The sequence below is a fragment of the Etheostoma cragini genome, chromosome 3 (genome assembly GCF_013103735.1).
Source record: "Etheostoma cragini isolate CJK2018 chromosome 3, CSU_Ecrag_1.0, whole genome shotgun sequence".
Classification (NCBI taxonomy): domain Eukaryota; kingdom Metazoa; phylum Chordata; class Actinopteri; order Perciformes; family Percidae; genus Etheostoma; species Etheostoma cragini.
In genome coordinates, this window is record NC_048409.1 from 11,788,290 (window position 1) to 11,803,931 (window position 15,642).

At 41.6% G+C, this 15,642-nt stretch overlaps 3 protein-coding genes across 6 annotated transcripts; 1 reads left to right on the top strand and 2 right to left on the bottom strand.

The window, feature by feature from the left end:
* Positions 1–1,230: 1,230 nt before the first annotated feature.
* LOC117942309 (ribonucleoside-diphosphate reductase large subunit) lies at positions 1,231–6,192 on the bottom strand. The gene is made up of 4 exons (XM_034867714.1): positions 5,978–6,192; positions 2,143–4,124; positions 1,720–1,908; positions 1,231–1,638 (listed from the first exon to the last, which is right to left on the bottom strand). The coding sequence occupies exons 1-4, from the start codon at positions 5,994–5,996 to the stop codon at positions 1,444–1,446; spliced, it is 2,385 nt and encodes a 794-aa protein (XP_034723605.1). The 5' UTR covers positions 5,997–6,192; the 3' UTR covers positions 1,231–1,443.
* A 928-nt stretch (positions 6,193–7,120) lies between these two features.
* Positions 7,121–12,281, top strand: qpctla (glutaminyl-peptide cyclotransferase-like a). The gene is made up of 7 exons (XM_034867716.1): positions 7,121–7,936; positions 9,539–9,685; positions 9,767–10,060; positions 10,478–10,639; positions 10,992–11,091; positions 11,180–11,296; positions 11,404–12,281. The coding sequence occupies exons 1-7, from the start codon at positions 7,724–7,726 to the stop codon at positions 11,547–11,549; spliced, it is 1,179 nt and encodes a 392-aa protein (XP_034723607.1). The 5' UTR covers positions 7,121–7,723; the 3' UTR covers positions 11,550–12,281.
* Positions 12,256–14,971, bottom strand: six9 (SIX homeobox 9). Of its 4 annotated transcripts, none has more exons than XM_034867717.1 (3): positions 14,432–14,970; positions 13,570–13,741; positions 12,256–12,730 (listed from the first exon to the last, which is right to left on the bottom strand). In XM_034867717.1, the coding sequence occupies exons 1-3, from the start codon at positions 14,819–14,821 to the stop codon at positions 12,489–12,491; spliced, it is 804 nt and encodes a 267-aa protein (XP_034723608.1). In that variant the 5' UTR covers positions 14,822–14,970; the 3' UTR covers positions 12,256–12,488. The 4 variants fall into 4 exon arrangements, with proteins under 4 accessions (XP_034723608.1, XP_034723609.1, XP_034723610.1 ...); XM_034867718.1 differs by having other exon boundaries at positions 12,447–12,730; positions 13,581–13,741; positions 14,432–14,966; XM_034867719.1 differs by having other exon boundaries at positions 12,631–12,730; positions 13,562–13,741; positions 14,432–14,971.
* Positions 14,972–15,642: the final 671 nt, after the last annotated feature.

Consider the following 15,642-nt stretch of genomic DNA (forward strand, 5'->3'; position numbering starts at 1 on the left):
TAACTTTGGTACCGGTAACGTTTATACCTTTTTGAACCATTTTGTTAGGATCCGGGCTTTCTCACAAGTAGATCTATGAGAAGGTCTATGAGAAGGTTCAGATTTTCCTCAAAAACCAGCTGGTTTTAGTTCCTGCTTGGACATTTTAGGTTCAAGTGTTCTTTCTTTAGGAAGTCCTTCATCCATGCAGCTTCACAGGTGTAGCTGTGACATTACTATCTTCAACTCTCATGGGTTTGCTTATGTTTTAGGGGCAATGTTTCTTTTTTATACAGTATATAAAAGATTGATAATGTTATGTATAATTTTAAGCTATTTATAGCATACACAGTGATCCCTGTTGAACAAATTAATGCTTTATGGTTATTGGTAATATTGTATACCTAGTTTTTTTTTTTAGATGTTAAATATTTTGATAATTTATTTTTAACACATTCCCACTGTTTCAGACAGTAGTGACGATGAGAGGGTACTGTGTTTTTATTTGTGTATGCCGTATTACTTCTGATCTCTGTAAAAACTGATTGGTATGATCCCTCGTGTGGCGGTGGTTTCTGCGCGTAGCGGGGTACAGGATGCATAGACTACACGTTTTGGTTGGACATTGTTTTCTTTGGGTTGTAATAACTTGTACATTTAAAAGTGTAAATTATGTTTTCATTATTTTATAAAAAAAATATATTAAAAATGATTATCAGAACAGAATTTCACTTTCATTTATCCTTCTGAAGTGTTGCAAGTGTTATTACATTTGATTGTGTAGGAAACAAATCCTTCCTAAAGCCCAAGGAGACATCTTGACACTGCTTTTATTTGACTAACAGTTTATAGTATGTCAAGATTGTAGATTTTGTTCATCTGGGACTGATCACTTTTACATGAGGGAAAGAAAAGAAAATGCAGCTCTTATCTTTTTGTAAGAAAAATTAAACTACCGTTCTCATTTAGCCTGGAAAAGCTTCCAACACACGTAGTGTTGCGTGAATATTAAGTGTTGTCCTATTGCTAGCCTGCATGCGTTCTCAGTGCGGCTTGAGTATTAATTACAAAGGCTACATATTTATTCTCCCCTATATTATAGTAATGTTTGATGAGAACTCCTTAGGCGTGTGACCTTTCAGTTTAATAAATCATCTATCTTTAACAATTCATTGATATACAAATTAGTTTTAACCTTACAGCATGTTTCTATCTAATAAGTTTCCCCAGCTCAAAACAATACAACTCGTACATTTATTCATTTTCTATTAAAGTTATTTAATTTCCAACAAAAACATTTTATTAAGTACTCATTTGACATTTGTGAGGTGACACATTTGATAAAATTAATTTTATACAAATCGTTAGACAAGCTTTATGTATAACATCAGATCAAGTCCCAACAGGGTCATTTACACTTCCTGAAGCCTCAGCAGGTCCCCGAGGGACACACCGAGGGACATCTTAAGATCCACACATGAGGCAGTCGTCTCGGTTCTCCAGAGAACACACCATGGCAGCGAGGTTGCGCTCTTTGATCTCCTCCTCCGTGGCCTTGACCGGCTCCTGCGCCTCCTTCAGCTTCTCCTTGTTCAGGGTGAACTGGATGGGGTTAGCAGCAGGCTTGGTCCTGAGGTAGTACATCCCGGTCTTTAAACCCTGTGGTGAGAGGAAGACGTGAGTTGAACATGTTGCATTCATCATAGTAAGTACTCGCTTCATCCTTCTGCTCTCACTTACTTGTTTCCAGCCGAAGAAGTGCATGCTGGTCAGTTTGCCGTAGTTGGGCTCTGCGATGTGGATGTTCAGGGACTGGCTCTGGTCGATGAAGGCGCCGCGGTCGGCGGCCATCTTCAGTACAGTCTTCTGGGAGATTTCCCAAACAGTTTTATACAGTTGCTTCAGATCATCTGGAATCTCATCAATGTCCTGTGGAAACAAAATATTTACTGGTAAAGTCAGATCAGTCACAATGCTAGAGGTGGATCCAACAAATAAAATAGGCAGCAGCTTTGTTATGGATTATTTGTGTCCTTTTTCCAAACATGTAGTTCCAGGTTTTCCCTCTCCAAACAACAGTGGTTGCAGCTCTTATGACAAAATACTGAATGCACATAAAACGTTTCCTATGATATGGGACCTGGATATGATAGGGATGATTACCTGGATGGACCCGTTGTGACCAATCAGCTTGTTCTTCATCTCCTCACTCCACAGTCCCCTCTCCGTCAGGTCTTTGAGCAGATGAGGATTGACAATCTGAAACTCTCCAGAGAGGACCCTGCGGGTGTAGATGTTGCTGGTGTAGGCTTCTATGGACTCGTTGTTGCCCAGGATCTGTGCAGTGGAGGCTGTGGGCATGGGCGCCAGCAGCAGGCTGTTCCTCACCCCGTGCTTGGCGATCTTCTCCTTCAGCAGCTTCCAGTCCCACAGGTCGGTGGGCGTCTTGTCCCACATGTCATACTGCAGGATCCCCTTGCTGACAGGACAGCCTTCGTATGTCTCATAGGGGCCGAGCTCAGCGGCCAGCTCGCAGCTGGCCTCTAGGGCGGCGTAGTAGATGGTCTCAAAGATCTGAATGTTCAGCAGCTGAGCCGCGGGACTTTCAAACGGGTAACGCATGAGGATGAAGGCATCCGCCAAACCTTGGACGCCGATTCCTATTGGCCTGTGGCGCTTGTTGGACTTCTCCGCTTCAGGCACCGGATAGTAGTTAATTTCTATGATCTTATTCAAGTTTTTGACAATTACTTTGGTCACCGATGCTAGCTTTTTAAAGTCAAAAGTCTGCTCAGGAGTGACGTACATATTGAGCGCGACGGAGGCCAGGTTGCAGACGGCTACCTCGTCGTCACTGGTGTATTCAACGATTTCTGTGCAGAGGTTGCTGGACTTGATGGTGCCCAGATTCTGTTGGTTGCTCTTCCTGTTGCAGGCGTCTTTGTACAGCATGTACGGCGTACCCGTTTCTGTCTGGGACTCAATGATGGCGTGCCACACCTGCTGAGCCTTCACCACACGCTTGACCCGCCCCTCCTTCTCATAGGAGGTGTAGAGCTTTTCAAACTCCTCCCCCCAGCACTCATCCAGCCCGGGGCACTCGTTGGGACACATCAGAGACCAGTCTTGGTTGCTCTCCACTCTCTTCATGAACAGGTCGGGGATCCACATGGCGTAGAAAAGGTCTCTGGCTCGCTGCTCCTCCTTTCCTGTATTCTTCTTCAGCTCCAGGAAGTCAAACACGTCAAAGTGCCAGGGCTCCAGGTACATGGCGAAGGCCCCCGGTCTCTTGTTGCCGCCCTGGTCGACATAACGTGCCGTGTTGTTGTAAACTCTCAGCATGGGGACTAGCCCGTTGGAGTTGCCGTTGGTGCCCGCGATGTAGCTCCCTGTGGATCTGATGCAGCTGACCGCCACGCCGATCCCGCCAGCTGATTTGGAGATGAGGGCGCATTGCTTCAGAGTGTCGTAAATGCCCTCGATGCTGTCGTCTTTCATGGCGAGCAGGAAGCAGCTGGACAGCTGCGGCCTGTTGGTTCCTGCGTTGAAGAGCGTAGGGGAGGCGTGGGTGAACCACTTCTCTGACAGCAGGTTGTAGGTCTCGATGGCTGCGTCGATGTCCGTCTCGTGGATCCCAACAGACACCCTCATCAGCATGTGCTGCGGTCGCTCGGCCACTTTGCCGTTGATCTTCAACAAGTAGGACCGCTCCAGAGTCTTGAAGCCGAAGAAGTTGTAGGAGAAATCTCTGTCAAAAATGATGGCCGAGTTGAGGCGGTCTTTGTTCTCAAGGATGATGTTGAGCGTTTCCTTTGAGATCATGGGAGAGTGGCGTTTATTTAAGGGGTTAACGTAACTGTACAGGTCCTCCATCACGTCGCTGAACACCTTCTTGGTCTCTTTGTGCAGGTTTGAGACGGCGATTCGCGCAGCGAGGATGGCGTAGTCGGGGTGTTTTGTTGTGAGAGTGGCGGCAATCTCGGCTGCCAGCGTGTCGAGCTCCACGGTGGTGACCCCGTTGTACAAACCCTGGATCACCTTCATCGTTATCTGGGCCGGATCCACAAAGTCAGAGTTCAGTCCGTAGCACAGCTTCTGGATGCGAGAGGTGATTTTATCAAACATGACGCGCTCTTGGCGACCATCTGCAAAATAAACAAATAAAGCACTTGAGTTAACCCAGGCACCACGGTTTTAGAGTTGGCAGTCAGCTAAATTCTACAATCAATGAACAGTAAAGACTCATTAAGTCATGTTAAGTACTGCATTCAAAATCTTAACAGTACGTAATAGAGGCAGGCCGATATTAGGCATTTCCTGATCGGTACTAATGACGACGAAAAGTTCTGATAAAGGAATATTTAGAAAAAAATGTAAACGGACTGTTAACCATGTTAAGAGCGTTGGCGTTGTATAGTTTGTCCAGAGGACGCTCTACAACATCCAACACTGATTATTTTTGTTATTGTGTTTTTGTTCAAGAGGACTTTGTTTCATATCTTAAGTTTGTACTTTTATACATTTTATTTATTATAACTTTATTTTGATGTTCCTCTGTTCTGACCAATAAAACAAATTCTATTATATTGAAAACTCAAATAACTTATGTTAGGGAATCTGTTTTGTAATGAATTTTTTTTTTTTTTATAAATATCGGCATATCGGATTTTTAAATCACCAAATATTCGTGTCGGGCTTTAGATCAAAAGTGTTAATATACTGAAAGTAAAAGTACATAGTCATTATGCAGAACTGACAATTTCAGAATCATATTGTATTACTGTAATTACTAATGCATTAATATGTTCATCCCTTTAATAAGTTGCAGCTAGTAAAGGTGGATATGTTGTTAACTACTTTAAATACTGCTAGGTAACTTAACCTAAAAGAGTGTGTATGTATGTAGTATTAATGTATATCTGCAAAGGAACTAAAACTATCGAATGAATGTAGTAGGATATAAAGTACAATACAAGAATAATGTTATATCATAAAGTAACAAAACGGAAAATCTAAGTAAACAAAAACGGTATCAAGAACAGTGCTAGGGTAAATGTACTGTTATATCCCGTCACTGCTACTAATGGATAATTATTCCCTCGGTGTGGTCATCAATTATTGTTGTTTCACTTAGTCCTTAAACGTCATTTAAAAGTACTAAATATAAGTAACGTTTAACTTAAAAAAAATGTTTTGTTGCAACATAGTTAAGAGCTCAAGGGGTTCACATTTGTATGGAAACTATTAGGCTCTTACAATAGTGTGTTGTAATGTTTGTGAAATACACTTTGACCACAAATGTATACAGGTTGGATAAGTACTAGAAACAAAAGCAGTGAACGCAGCTGCGTGACACCGAGGTCCATCCGTACGGAGCTGAAGACAAAGAGCTCACTCACTCAGGCCGACAAAGTTACCACAGCCTGAGCAAATGAATGAACATTTAAAACAACTAGAACCTCATTGAGGTCCACGTTGAAATTCAGGTTAACGTAAACAGATAAACTGTTAGGCCTTTACTCTTAACTTTGCCTTTTGGCGCCAAATATGACAAAGACATGTCAATAAACACCTGCTGCAGATGGACTTAGAAATTATATTTTAACAAACGTGTATTAGTCCGGCCAGCTAGTCACCAGTCTAAATTTTGCTTGTTAAGCTAACGCTAATAGGTAAGTTGACTAAGTAAGTCGCTGACAGCCTGGCTGTAACGTTACCCTGCTATGTTACACTAGTTAACTACCGGTAGCTTGCTTACCTAGCTACGTTAACTGAAAGCTAGCTACCAGCTAACATTAGCTAACCGCTTCAGGCTTTACCCTATGGTTTCACCAACTCAAGCAAAGCATGCAAGTTTTGGTTGCGTGTTACAGTCAGATGGAGCCAGCAGATCAGTAACTGTCACTTCCTAATGACCAGTAAATTGGCAAAACACACATTGACAAATAGCACTAAAGCCTACTGAGGCCTGTTCAGTCACAACAAGAAAACAGCCCACCTCGCTTGATAACATGCATGCTGCCAAAGTGTGATGGTAATCCTCTCCCTAGAAAACAGCAGCTGTCCGGCTACAGAGTAATCTTCTCCTCGATGAGGCAAAACACGAACTCCGTCCAAACCCAGTAGAGAAAGCGCGAATGACTCCAAGTTCCCGCTAACGTTGCATTTGTACGGAAGGCGTAACTGCTGTGAGCGTAGATGGACGGGCGCTTTGACCAGTCTACAGCAAGAGAACCAGGGGCTTTATGTTTGAGGGCCAATCGCAACAGTTTAGAATGTCAACTTCCTTTTCCGCTCATTTTTCCGGACAGAAATCAGGCGGGACAAATAAGTAGGTCATATAACAAGTCTTGTTATGTTTTAAACTGATGCAAGATTACTAATTAGCATTCACATAAGGCTGAAGAATGTATCCACTCTGTTATCTAGGACTACTTTTGATAGACTCTGATTCATGTACTGGACTGATGTAGTTGTTTTTCTAATATCAATTACAAAATTATTACAAACTCATTTCTATACATCATAATACATCCGAATGATCAGAATCTGCTTTATTTGCCAGGTATGAGGACACATACGAGGAATTTATTTTGGATTGTATTGCTCACAATGTGCTTACTCATACAAAAAAACAACACCAAAACAAACAATATATACACACTATAAATATAAACAATATAGACGGGTTAAGACAATGAAGAGTGCAAAGTTTTCATTTTAATTATGGAGCATAGTGCAAAGGGTGCTGGAATAAATAATATTATGTTATTATTTAAGTATTATATTACAATATGAACAGCTCTGAAATAGATAATCAGAATGATGAATAAATAATAAGTGGAACCAGTAAACAGAGTGATTAGAGAGAATTTGTTGAGGATATTTTGTATTAATAATCTGATTATGCAAAGTAACTTTAAAATAAGTTAAGTACTAAGTACAATACTCAAGTAAAGTACAAACAACTTAATTAAATTTACTTGAGCACATGTACACAGTGCTTTTTAATCACTGCTAGCATTTTACATTAGTATTAAATTTGATTTACCATGGTTGCCTGTCCCGACCAGCAGGTGGCGGTAGCGCACCATAAAGCTATTCACCGACCTATAAAAATAACTAGAAGAAGTTACGCCATTTGGCCAGAAAACAACACTATGAAGATGCGATGTCCCGTAGCTATCGAGACGGTTTGGCATAATACACCAATGCCCGTTATGGGAAGGTGTTATATTTGCAAATTTCAAAATTGGCTAACGTTACAGCACTAGCAATAGTTATAACAAGTTTGCTACATGATGTCTTTGTTGTAGTTTTTTTCTCATTAGTAGCATGTTAGTGAATGGAAATTAGTTTAACTCAGTTGTTGCTCGCTAAACACAAGAAGCTAAAAACTAATTCACGTTTCAGTGTAAATTATCATAATGTATCATGCATTAATTTGATCAAAGCAACCTTAAAGCCAATGACGCCTTCAACGAACTGGGCTGCACTGCATAAGGCGGACCATCAAATGCGAAAGACATGGATCATTATGTTCAAACAGGACTAACTTCACATAACTTTACACACTGATGCAAATGTAACCGTGTTGACTGACAGTCTGTTTCCGCTCGAGGCTGATGTTCAGATCGGGGACAGCCTCGACTTCCTGTGTGAATATATCCCTCCTACATGCTCCGCAACTCGGTTTGGACACGTAGGTGTAAGGACTGCCCGCTCGACGCCGTGTCTCCCAGTCATGTCCAGGTCCAGTCGGCGGTACAAGTCTCTGCAGCAGAACAACGGCTCTGTCCCCGCCTGTGACCGGGTGCGGATGCCCCGGCCCCGGGTACTGCTGCTCTGCCTCTTTGGGGTGCTGGTGCTGGCGGTGGTGCTGGGAGTCTACCTGTCAAACGACACCACCGATGGACACGTGAACCGCATGCCAACCGCAGATCTGACCAAAGACAGGGTAAGAGTGATGGCAGATACATAAACACAGACTCTCAAAACTTTACCTCGTCTGTTGTGGGACCTCTAAGTGTTCACGGTCACTTAATAGCCACAACCAGATTGGGTTGCATTCATAAACTGTTAATACAGTCTATGGTTGCATTGTCTGGATTTCTGTGTTATAACATCTCATAGTAACCAGATATGACACAGCTGAACTGTGGGCTTCGGATTCCCCTTTGTTCATCATGGATCCTAATTAAAGGACCGGTGACTAGGATCATCCAGTCATTTAAAGCTGAAGCCTCATATAGTGCTGCAACTATAATAGTTGATTAACTAATGGACTGAGAAAAAATGAATCCATTAATTTTATGTTATTATTATTTAAAAACACGAATGACAAATGTTCTCTTCTCCAGCTGTGACAATTGCTGCTTTTCTTTGTCTTGTGATAAGCTTAAGTCTTTAAAGATCCATTCCAGACTTGTTTTAAGACACTGTGTCTGATATGTTGTATGATATGATATGCAAAAAAACTAAACATTTCCTTTTTACAAATTCTGGAAATAACCTTCCCCCTTAGTGAAAAATCCAAAATCAGTGAATATGCAAATATTGTTAATTTCCAAAGTGTTACTGTTGGACACAAGGTGTCTCCTACTTCACTGAACAGTCCGTTCCACATTGCACTTGTGTTACTTTTAGATTAGCTTCAAAACAAGTAGAGATGTCACAATGCATGTGTTAAACTCATATTTAAAGTGAGCATAAGCAACATTTCCCTCTTTGCAGATTATTGTGAAAACAGCCTTCTGGTGTCAAACTCTGGACAGAATTACATTCTGTAATTCTATAGACATAACCATTTAATCAAGAAAAGAATCAGCAGATTAATCAATTTTTATTATATTCTCCAACATCCCAAATGTGCCTCAAATGGCTTCCGGCTCTCAATTTAAATAAGGAAAACACACACACAAAAATAACCTTTTTAATGTGAAAATAGGTAGGGCAACAGAGGCAGGTCCCTCCTCCACAGGGCTGGGTATCAATCTTTTTAAGGTGTCGACCAAAATAACCCAGTAGTCTTTGACCAAATTTCTCTAGATAAACCATACCTGGATTTGATCCTTTTTGTACCCAGATCTAGAAACAAATCACTATTCAAATCTGGTTTTGCTTGCAGCCAATAACCAAACATTCTTTAGTTTAATGCAATGTGTGATTGGGCCTCTACTGCAGCAGCTAGTGGTGGAGTGGTTCACATCATTGGTATTGAATGAAGTAGAAAAAAGGACATTCAAATAAGTACTCAACTGGCATCGGCATCACCTTAGGGCACTGGTATTGTTGAAACCAAGCCCTATTCCCCTCAATATGGGCAGACATGCAAGAGATGCCGCACTCATGGAATATATTGGACAGAAATGACAATTAAAATAACCAATTTTTAGGTGCTGCTAAACACTTGTCTGACCTGGACCATAAAACCTCTTCTGTAGAAAAATGACCTGTTGTTACAGTTTGCTGCCTAACCTTTTGATCACTGAATACATTGTTTTTCCTGCTTTTCCTCTTCCCACATTTGTTTTTTTTAATCATTAATCACGTCTCCCAGTTGTCTCACAAACCCAGTAAGTGCTCTCCGGCTCAGATCCGCCGTCTGGCCTCTCAGGTGGATGGTACCCGCCTGTGGGAGACCCACCTGAGGCCCATCCTAATAGAGAGGCTCCCAGGGTCCCATGGCAGCCTGGCTGTACAGCAGGTGTGTACATATTTATAGTTTTCTCTTGTTTTACACATTTTCTTCACTCGTCTTTAATCTGCCCTCTCTGTTCTGCTTCAGCACATCACCTCCACTCTGTCCTCGCTGTCCGCTGGCTGGGCCGTAGACTTGGACTCATTCCAGTCTTCGACCCCTCGTGGCCAGATCACGTTCACCAACATCGTTGCCACTTTGGATCCTTCAGCCCCTCGCAGGCTGCTCCTGGCCTGCCACTACGACTCCAAGGCTCTGCCTCCAGACCCCCGGTCCCCAGAGAAGGTGTTTCTGGGGGCCAGTGACTCAGCAGTGCCCTGTGCTATGATCCTGGAGCTTGTCACCTCTCTGGATGCCCAGCTTTTAGCATTCAAACAGCAGGTAAATGCTTAGATTGGATTTGTTACACGTGTTTTGACGTCCTGGCAATTTGCAGTGGTTGCTGCAAGACATAGACAGCAGTATTGACAGATTAATTTCCTGTGATCTGTCCTATGACAAAGAGAAAAGGAGATGCTGACAACAGTAGCGTCTCTTTTTTTTTGTCTTCTTCTTTTACTCCCATTTCATCCCACAGGCTCTGTGCTTGCAGTATGGGATGAAAAATGCTGACTCCAGAACCTTGTTTTCTTTGCAGGAGTCATCTGTAAATCGCAGTTACCCTCCTGAGGCTAGGATTAATGTAGTTACTGTAGCAACACACACTGCGACATCACTGCAGAAAGAGAAACTGGCACAAGTTGCTGTTTTTTGTGAAGCTTTTTTTTCTTCTTTTTTTTCCCCTTTTTTCTCTACTAGAAACTTCCAGTGTCTCTCCAGCTGGCGTTTTTTGATGGGGAGGAGTCATTTGAAGAGTGGACCGCCACAGACTCACTGTACGGCTCCCGTCACATGGCTGAACGCATGGCCAACACGCCTCACCCTGCAGGCTCCACACACACCACCGTGCTTCAGGCTGTGGTGAGGAAACAGAAATGTGCATCCCGATCCAGACACACTCTAAATTATGTATGAGAAGGCTGAATTTAGCAGGCCACCTAAACACAGCCCACTTTAAACTTGACTCAGTCAAAAGCAGCAGGTCTGTCATGTCTGTATGGACTGACCCTCCTACTAAATATAGGAATTCAGATTTAAATGTAACAGCCCAAATCTAGTTACGATCTCTAACGTCACCCCTCCTGTCATGTATCTTAACACTCCTGTATATGTTTTTTTTGTTACATATACTGTATTCTGATTTAAAAGGAAACTCAATATTCAGTAGCCATTTTCTCAATATTCAGTAGGCATTTGACTTTGCATTTTCTAGGACCTCTTTGTGCTGCTAGACCTGCTCGGTGGTCCTGATCCACTAATTGCAAATCACTTTGATAACACGGCACGGTGGTTTGACCGTCTGATCGCTGCAGGTGAGGAATGGCTGTAACGTTTTCACAAGTATTTAAAATCCCCACTCTCTGTTGCGTGCCCTAACTCTGCCTTCACCCTCGCTCTCAGAGAAGAGACTCCATCGGCAGGGTCTTTTGACGTCTCACCCCTCAGAGCAGACGTATTTTAGGAAGGATGTGTACCTCGGACCTGTGCAGGATGATCACATCCCCTTTCTTCACAGAGGTGAGTGATGGCATAGACCGCTGGAGATTTGTCGCAAGTATAAGATATGCTGTCAGTCATCACCGCTGTCTTCCACTTTCCTCCCCCTCCCCCCTCCACACTTACAGGTGTCCCCGTGCTCCACGTCATCGCCACTCCCTTCCCACAGTTCTGGCACACACTGGACGACACAGAGGAGAACTTGCACCGCCCCACTGTGGTGAACCTGACCAAGATCATGGCTGTGTTTCTGGCAGAATATCTGGGCTTCTGACCACAAACATTGACAAGTATTTATGGCGAAGGTGCTTACTATTTACCTCGTACTGGAGTACTAGTGCGGTTTGTGTTTGTCACACTGGTGACAAATAATTGCAAAATGACCAGCATTAATTGGACGCAAATGCACAAGAAGAATCTGAAATGAACTAAACTGTTCTGCTATCAGAGTACTGGAATACCAGCTACATTTTTACCAGACTAGACTTGGCCCTGCTGGACTGACCAGACTACTTGGTTTCATGCAAGGGATCAGCTGACACCTGTCCTGACGTGTGGGCATGGGATGTGGCTACAAAGAGTCTTTGAGTCTTACTGAAAATGTTAATAGTTCTTGGATCATGGTACTAGAGGAACGGTTGGAAAGGTTTATGAATCTAAAGGCACTCTAAATTATTCTTCATTCCTGTGAAAAAAAAAACCATAGCCGTAACATTTATTTCCCCCCTTAATACGATGCACTAATGTCTTCTTAAAGATAGACTTTGTAATGAGTTGAGATCTCTGATCTTCCGTGAACACTGGGTCCTATCTGTGAATAATTATTTACCTTTACTTGATTAAGGATTCTCTTGGCCCTACAACCTGTATGACCAGTATGGCCATATTGCACATTTTGTGTCGATTTAGTGATGTTATTAGAGTGAAAATCCAACAAATGCCATCTTACATCCTGTGAAAGGTGTAGTGAAAGTCAGCAATAAAGTAACAATGGTTTTATTCCATTTCTTTGAGATTTTGATGCACTTTTTGTAAGTCAAAAACATAAACTATGATAAAATATTAGTACATGCAGAGACATTTTACCATGATAACCCAGTCTTATCCTGCCTTTAACAAGTTAAAGGACGATGTCTGACCAGTCATGTTTTGGTAACAAACTTTACTAAGCTTGCAAAATATTGGTTTGGACATCAGAAAATAGACTTTATATTCAAGAAAGAGCAAACCCGTTTTTGTAAGTGTTACTATTCAAAAATAAGTCACAAATTAAATATGCGAAGGGCTGACTCAACTGAGGCCTACACACACATGTGATGTAGAGGAGGGGGTGGGTGAGAAAGCGGTGGAGGTGGAGAGTGGGATAGGGGATGTGGGCTTCCTGGGGGTGATGAGTCCGTGTCAGAGGAAGGGTAGACTTGTCCCGAAATTCCTCCAGAGCTAGATATCTGGAAACTGAATGAAGAGACAAGGAAAATCAGAAAATTGCATCTGAGCCGGTCTAACACCACAGTTCAATCTCGAATCATGTCTGATTTAAATCACAAGAGGGTGCTGTCGTTCTGTACAGTAAATGACTTGTGCATGAAGTTACTTGTGCACTTACTGTTGCACACGTTGTTTGGAACAGTAAGTTATAAATGTACAACATCCATACAATTTTTACATGATTTCAATTTGTAAGTGTGGCTCTATACTTCGTGGATGTTCATGTTGCATTGAGATACAAACGGTGGCAAAATCATCAAAGGACCACAATGTCTGTGGATGAAATTTTATAATTCTTACAATTTCACTAATTTGAAATATATTAATATTTTTACTGTATTGCCGTAAAATGGAGAGAGAAGAACTAAATACTGTAAAAAAAACTCTGTTACAAGTACAAGTCCTGCATTGTTAAATATAAAAGTAAAAGTTCTCAATGCAGGGAAATCTTTACATTTTAGAAACTACAAACGATCAAAACAGTTCTGTCAGCCAACTAAGTGTTAAACCGGCTGGTCCTTTGATCTCTACCCGCATACTGAGGCCCCTTCTCCTGAGGAAACCAACGTGCTTAAACACTTGATTGTACGTCTGATTCATTTATCATATCACTCGGCGGTCAACAAACTCAGTGGATTTAAATGATTTCTGTAAACCCAATGCCTTTTAAATGAAAAGCTATGAACCTCTTTGAGATGACATACTGTAATTTAAAGCTCTAGTGGTCATTATAACAGGAACAAAAAAAATGTCAATATCAGCAAAGGGCTTCAACAAGACAATAACCCTGAGAGGAACCTGCCGACCCGTCACTGACCCGATAACATCCGGGGTCCGGTCCCTCTGCCTGCGGTTCTTGAACCAGTTGCTGACCTGAGTGGTGGTCAGGCCCGTGACCGCTGCCAGCTCCCATTTCTCCCGGGTAGAGGGATAGGGTTTATGGCAGTACCACTCCCGGAGTATGCTCCGGGATTTTTCCTATTGGTAAATTAAATAAATGAAGTCAAGCCTAAAGCTAAACGTTTTTATACACAAAGACATACAAATAGGTACCTAACTATGTAAAATAGGTTTTCCCTACTCAATATTTATTCATAGATATAGAATCTAGAAGATTCTAGAAGTAGCCTATTAATAAAAAATGGCTACTAATAATTTTAATTGTTTATAAATAACATTTAAAAGTTGTAGCTGGTTGATGTAGAGTACAGTTTAACTACTATATATATATATATATATATATATATATATATATATATATATATATATATATATATAAAAAATAACTTACTTACAGCCTGATTATACATGTCAGATATAGTGGAGTTAAAAACAATATTAATATTTCCATCTGAAATGTGTTAGAATACAAATAAAATATAGTATTTTATGTAAATATAAAACAAAGAAGCACAAGACATTCAAGTATAATACAGGTATAACAAAACTACATACAACTAGTACAGAGCAGCCTACTTAAGTAGATTTATTTAGTTACTTTATTCTACTGGCCTTTCCAATCCGCCTGTTTATTGGTGTCTAGATAGACCATCTTACTTACACTGATCACCGCTAATCAAAATTCATAATTGTCTCTTTCAACATAGCATGTACCAGAACGCTAAATAACAGTTGCGGAGCCCATTAAGGGTAAGATAAGATACCTACCTTAAAACAGTAGCTGGTCTCCTCTCCATCCCAGATGGTGTGTGGTAGAGGATACCTTCTCCTTACGCGATACTTGCCCACAGCTCCCAGGGGCCGGCCCCTCTGCCTCTCGGCCTCCACGTAGTGGGCTCTGAGCCAGAGCTGCTGCAGGAGCGGGTGGCTGTGTGGGGAGAAGGGGAAACCCTCCAGCAGGGTGTAGAGGTCAGTGAAGTGGCCCTGGTGAAAGGCCACTGCAGCTTTAGCTTTCAGCACGCTTTCCAGCTCCCCAGGACACACAGAGGAGAGGGAAGGAGGAGGAAGAGTGTGGAGGAAGGCAGCAAGACGATCCATGCAACCACTCTTCAGAAGGACCTCGCACACACAAGCCACCTGCTCTCCTGTGAAGATCATTGCTGTGGAAAATGCCCCAAAAATCCTGAGATGTGAGTTGAGTGTGAAGATATCTTCTAACAAGCTCTTTCAAGTTTGTACTGGAGCGAGCTGAAGTCTCCGTGGAGCATCGTGGCCTTCCTGTGGACGAACAAGTGTACGTGTGTGTTTATCATTACTCATCATGCCCTGCCAGAATCGAATCATAGGTAACCTGAGACCATCAGGGCTATAACAACAAACCATGCATCCCTTCTTCTCTTGTACAAACACATGCATGCACACCCTCACACACATTTTGGATTTGCTGTTTTACTGGCATTCACAAACACAGAGAGAGAGAGAGAGAGAGAGCTTTGTCGTGCAGAAAGAAAACGCATTTGAATAAAATTTTCTTGTCAAATTAGAAGCAAAATTCTCAGTAAAATAGTTTTACTCTTAACCATTTTTTACTGTTTACAATAGTTAACACTCATAATAATAATAGGCAAACTTTTTTTGTAAATGTAGTTTATTACAATATTATGTAATATAAAAAATAGATGCATTTGAATACAAAAAATGAGAAAAAACAAAAACATTGAATGACAGACAAACAATCCCTTTCACAACTGTCAAAAAGTTGATCAAAATACGTTATCTTTGGTTAAATCTGGAGTCATGTGTGTCAGGTAGGAGAGTAAAAATGTATCCCGGTCAACAAACAAACTGGTACAAATGTGCATAAGCCCACAGAGGCTTTAATGTCTATATACTTTGGTAATAAATGGCTCATATAATCAAACACAGGTTACTATATTTTAAAAATTGGACAAATTTCCCTTTACCCCTAACTACTAGTT

Bases quoted from the DNA above. Each gene is read 5' to 3' on its own strand.
- LOC117942309 (XM_034867714.1), bottom strand. The intron at 1,909-2,142 runs GTAATCATCCCT...TTGTTTCCACAG, and splicing joins GTCACAACGGGTCCATCCAG to GACATTGATGAGATTCCAGA. The intron at 1,639-1,719 runs GTAAGTGAGAGC...CTCTCACCACAG, and splicing joins ACTTCTTCGGCTGGAAACAA to GGTTTAAAGACCGGGATGTA.
- qpctla (XM_034867716.1), top strand. From the start codon at position 7,724: ATGTCCAGGTCCAGTCGGCGGTACAAGTCTCTGCAGCAGAACAACGGC. The intron at 10,640-10,991 runs GTGAGGAAACAG...TGCATTTTCTAG, and splicing joins CCACCGTGCTTCAGGCTGTG to GACCTCTTTGTGCTGCTAGA. The intron at 11,092-11,179 runs GTGAGGAATGGC...CCTCGCTCTCAG, and splicing joins TGACCGTCTGATCGCTGCAG to AGAAGAGACTCCATCGGCAG.
- six9 (XM_034867717.1), bottom strand. From the start codon at position 14,821: ATGATCTTCACAGGAGAGCAGGTGGCTTGTGTGTGCGAGGTCCTTCTG. The intron at 13,742-14,431 runs GTAGGTATCTTA...ATTTACCAATAG, and splicing joins AGACCAGCTACTGTTTTAAG to GAAAAATCCCGGAGCATACT. The intron at 12,731-13,569 runs GTCGGCAGGTTC...CTCTTCATTCAG, and splicing joins TGTTATCGGGTCAGTGACGG to TTTCCAGATATCTAGCTCTG.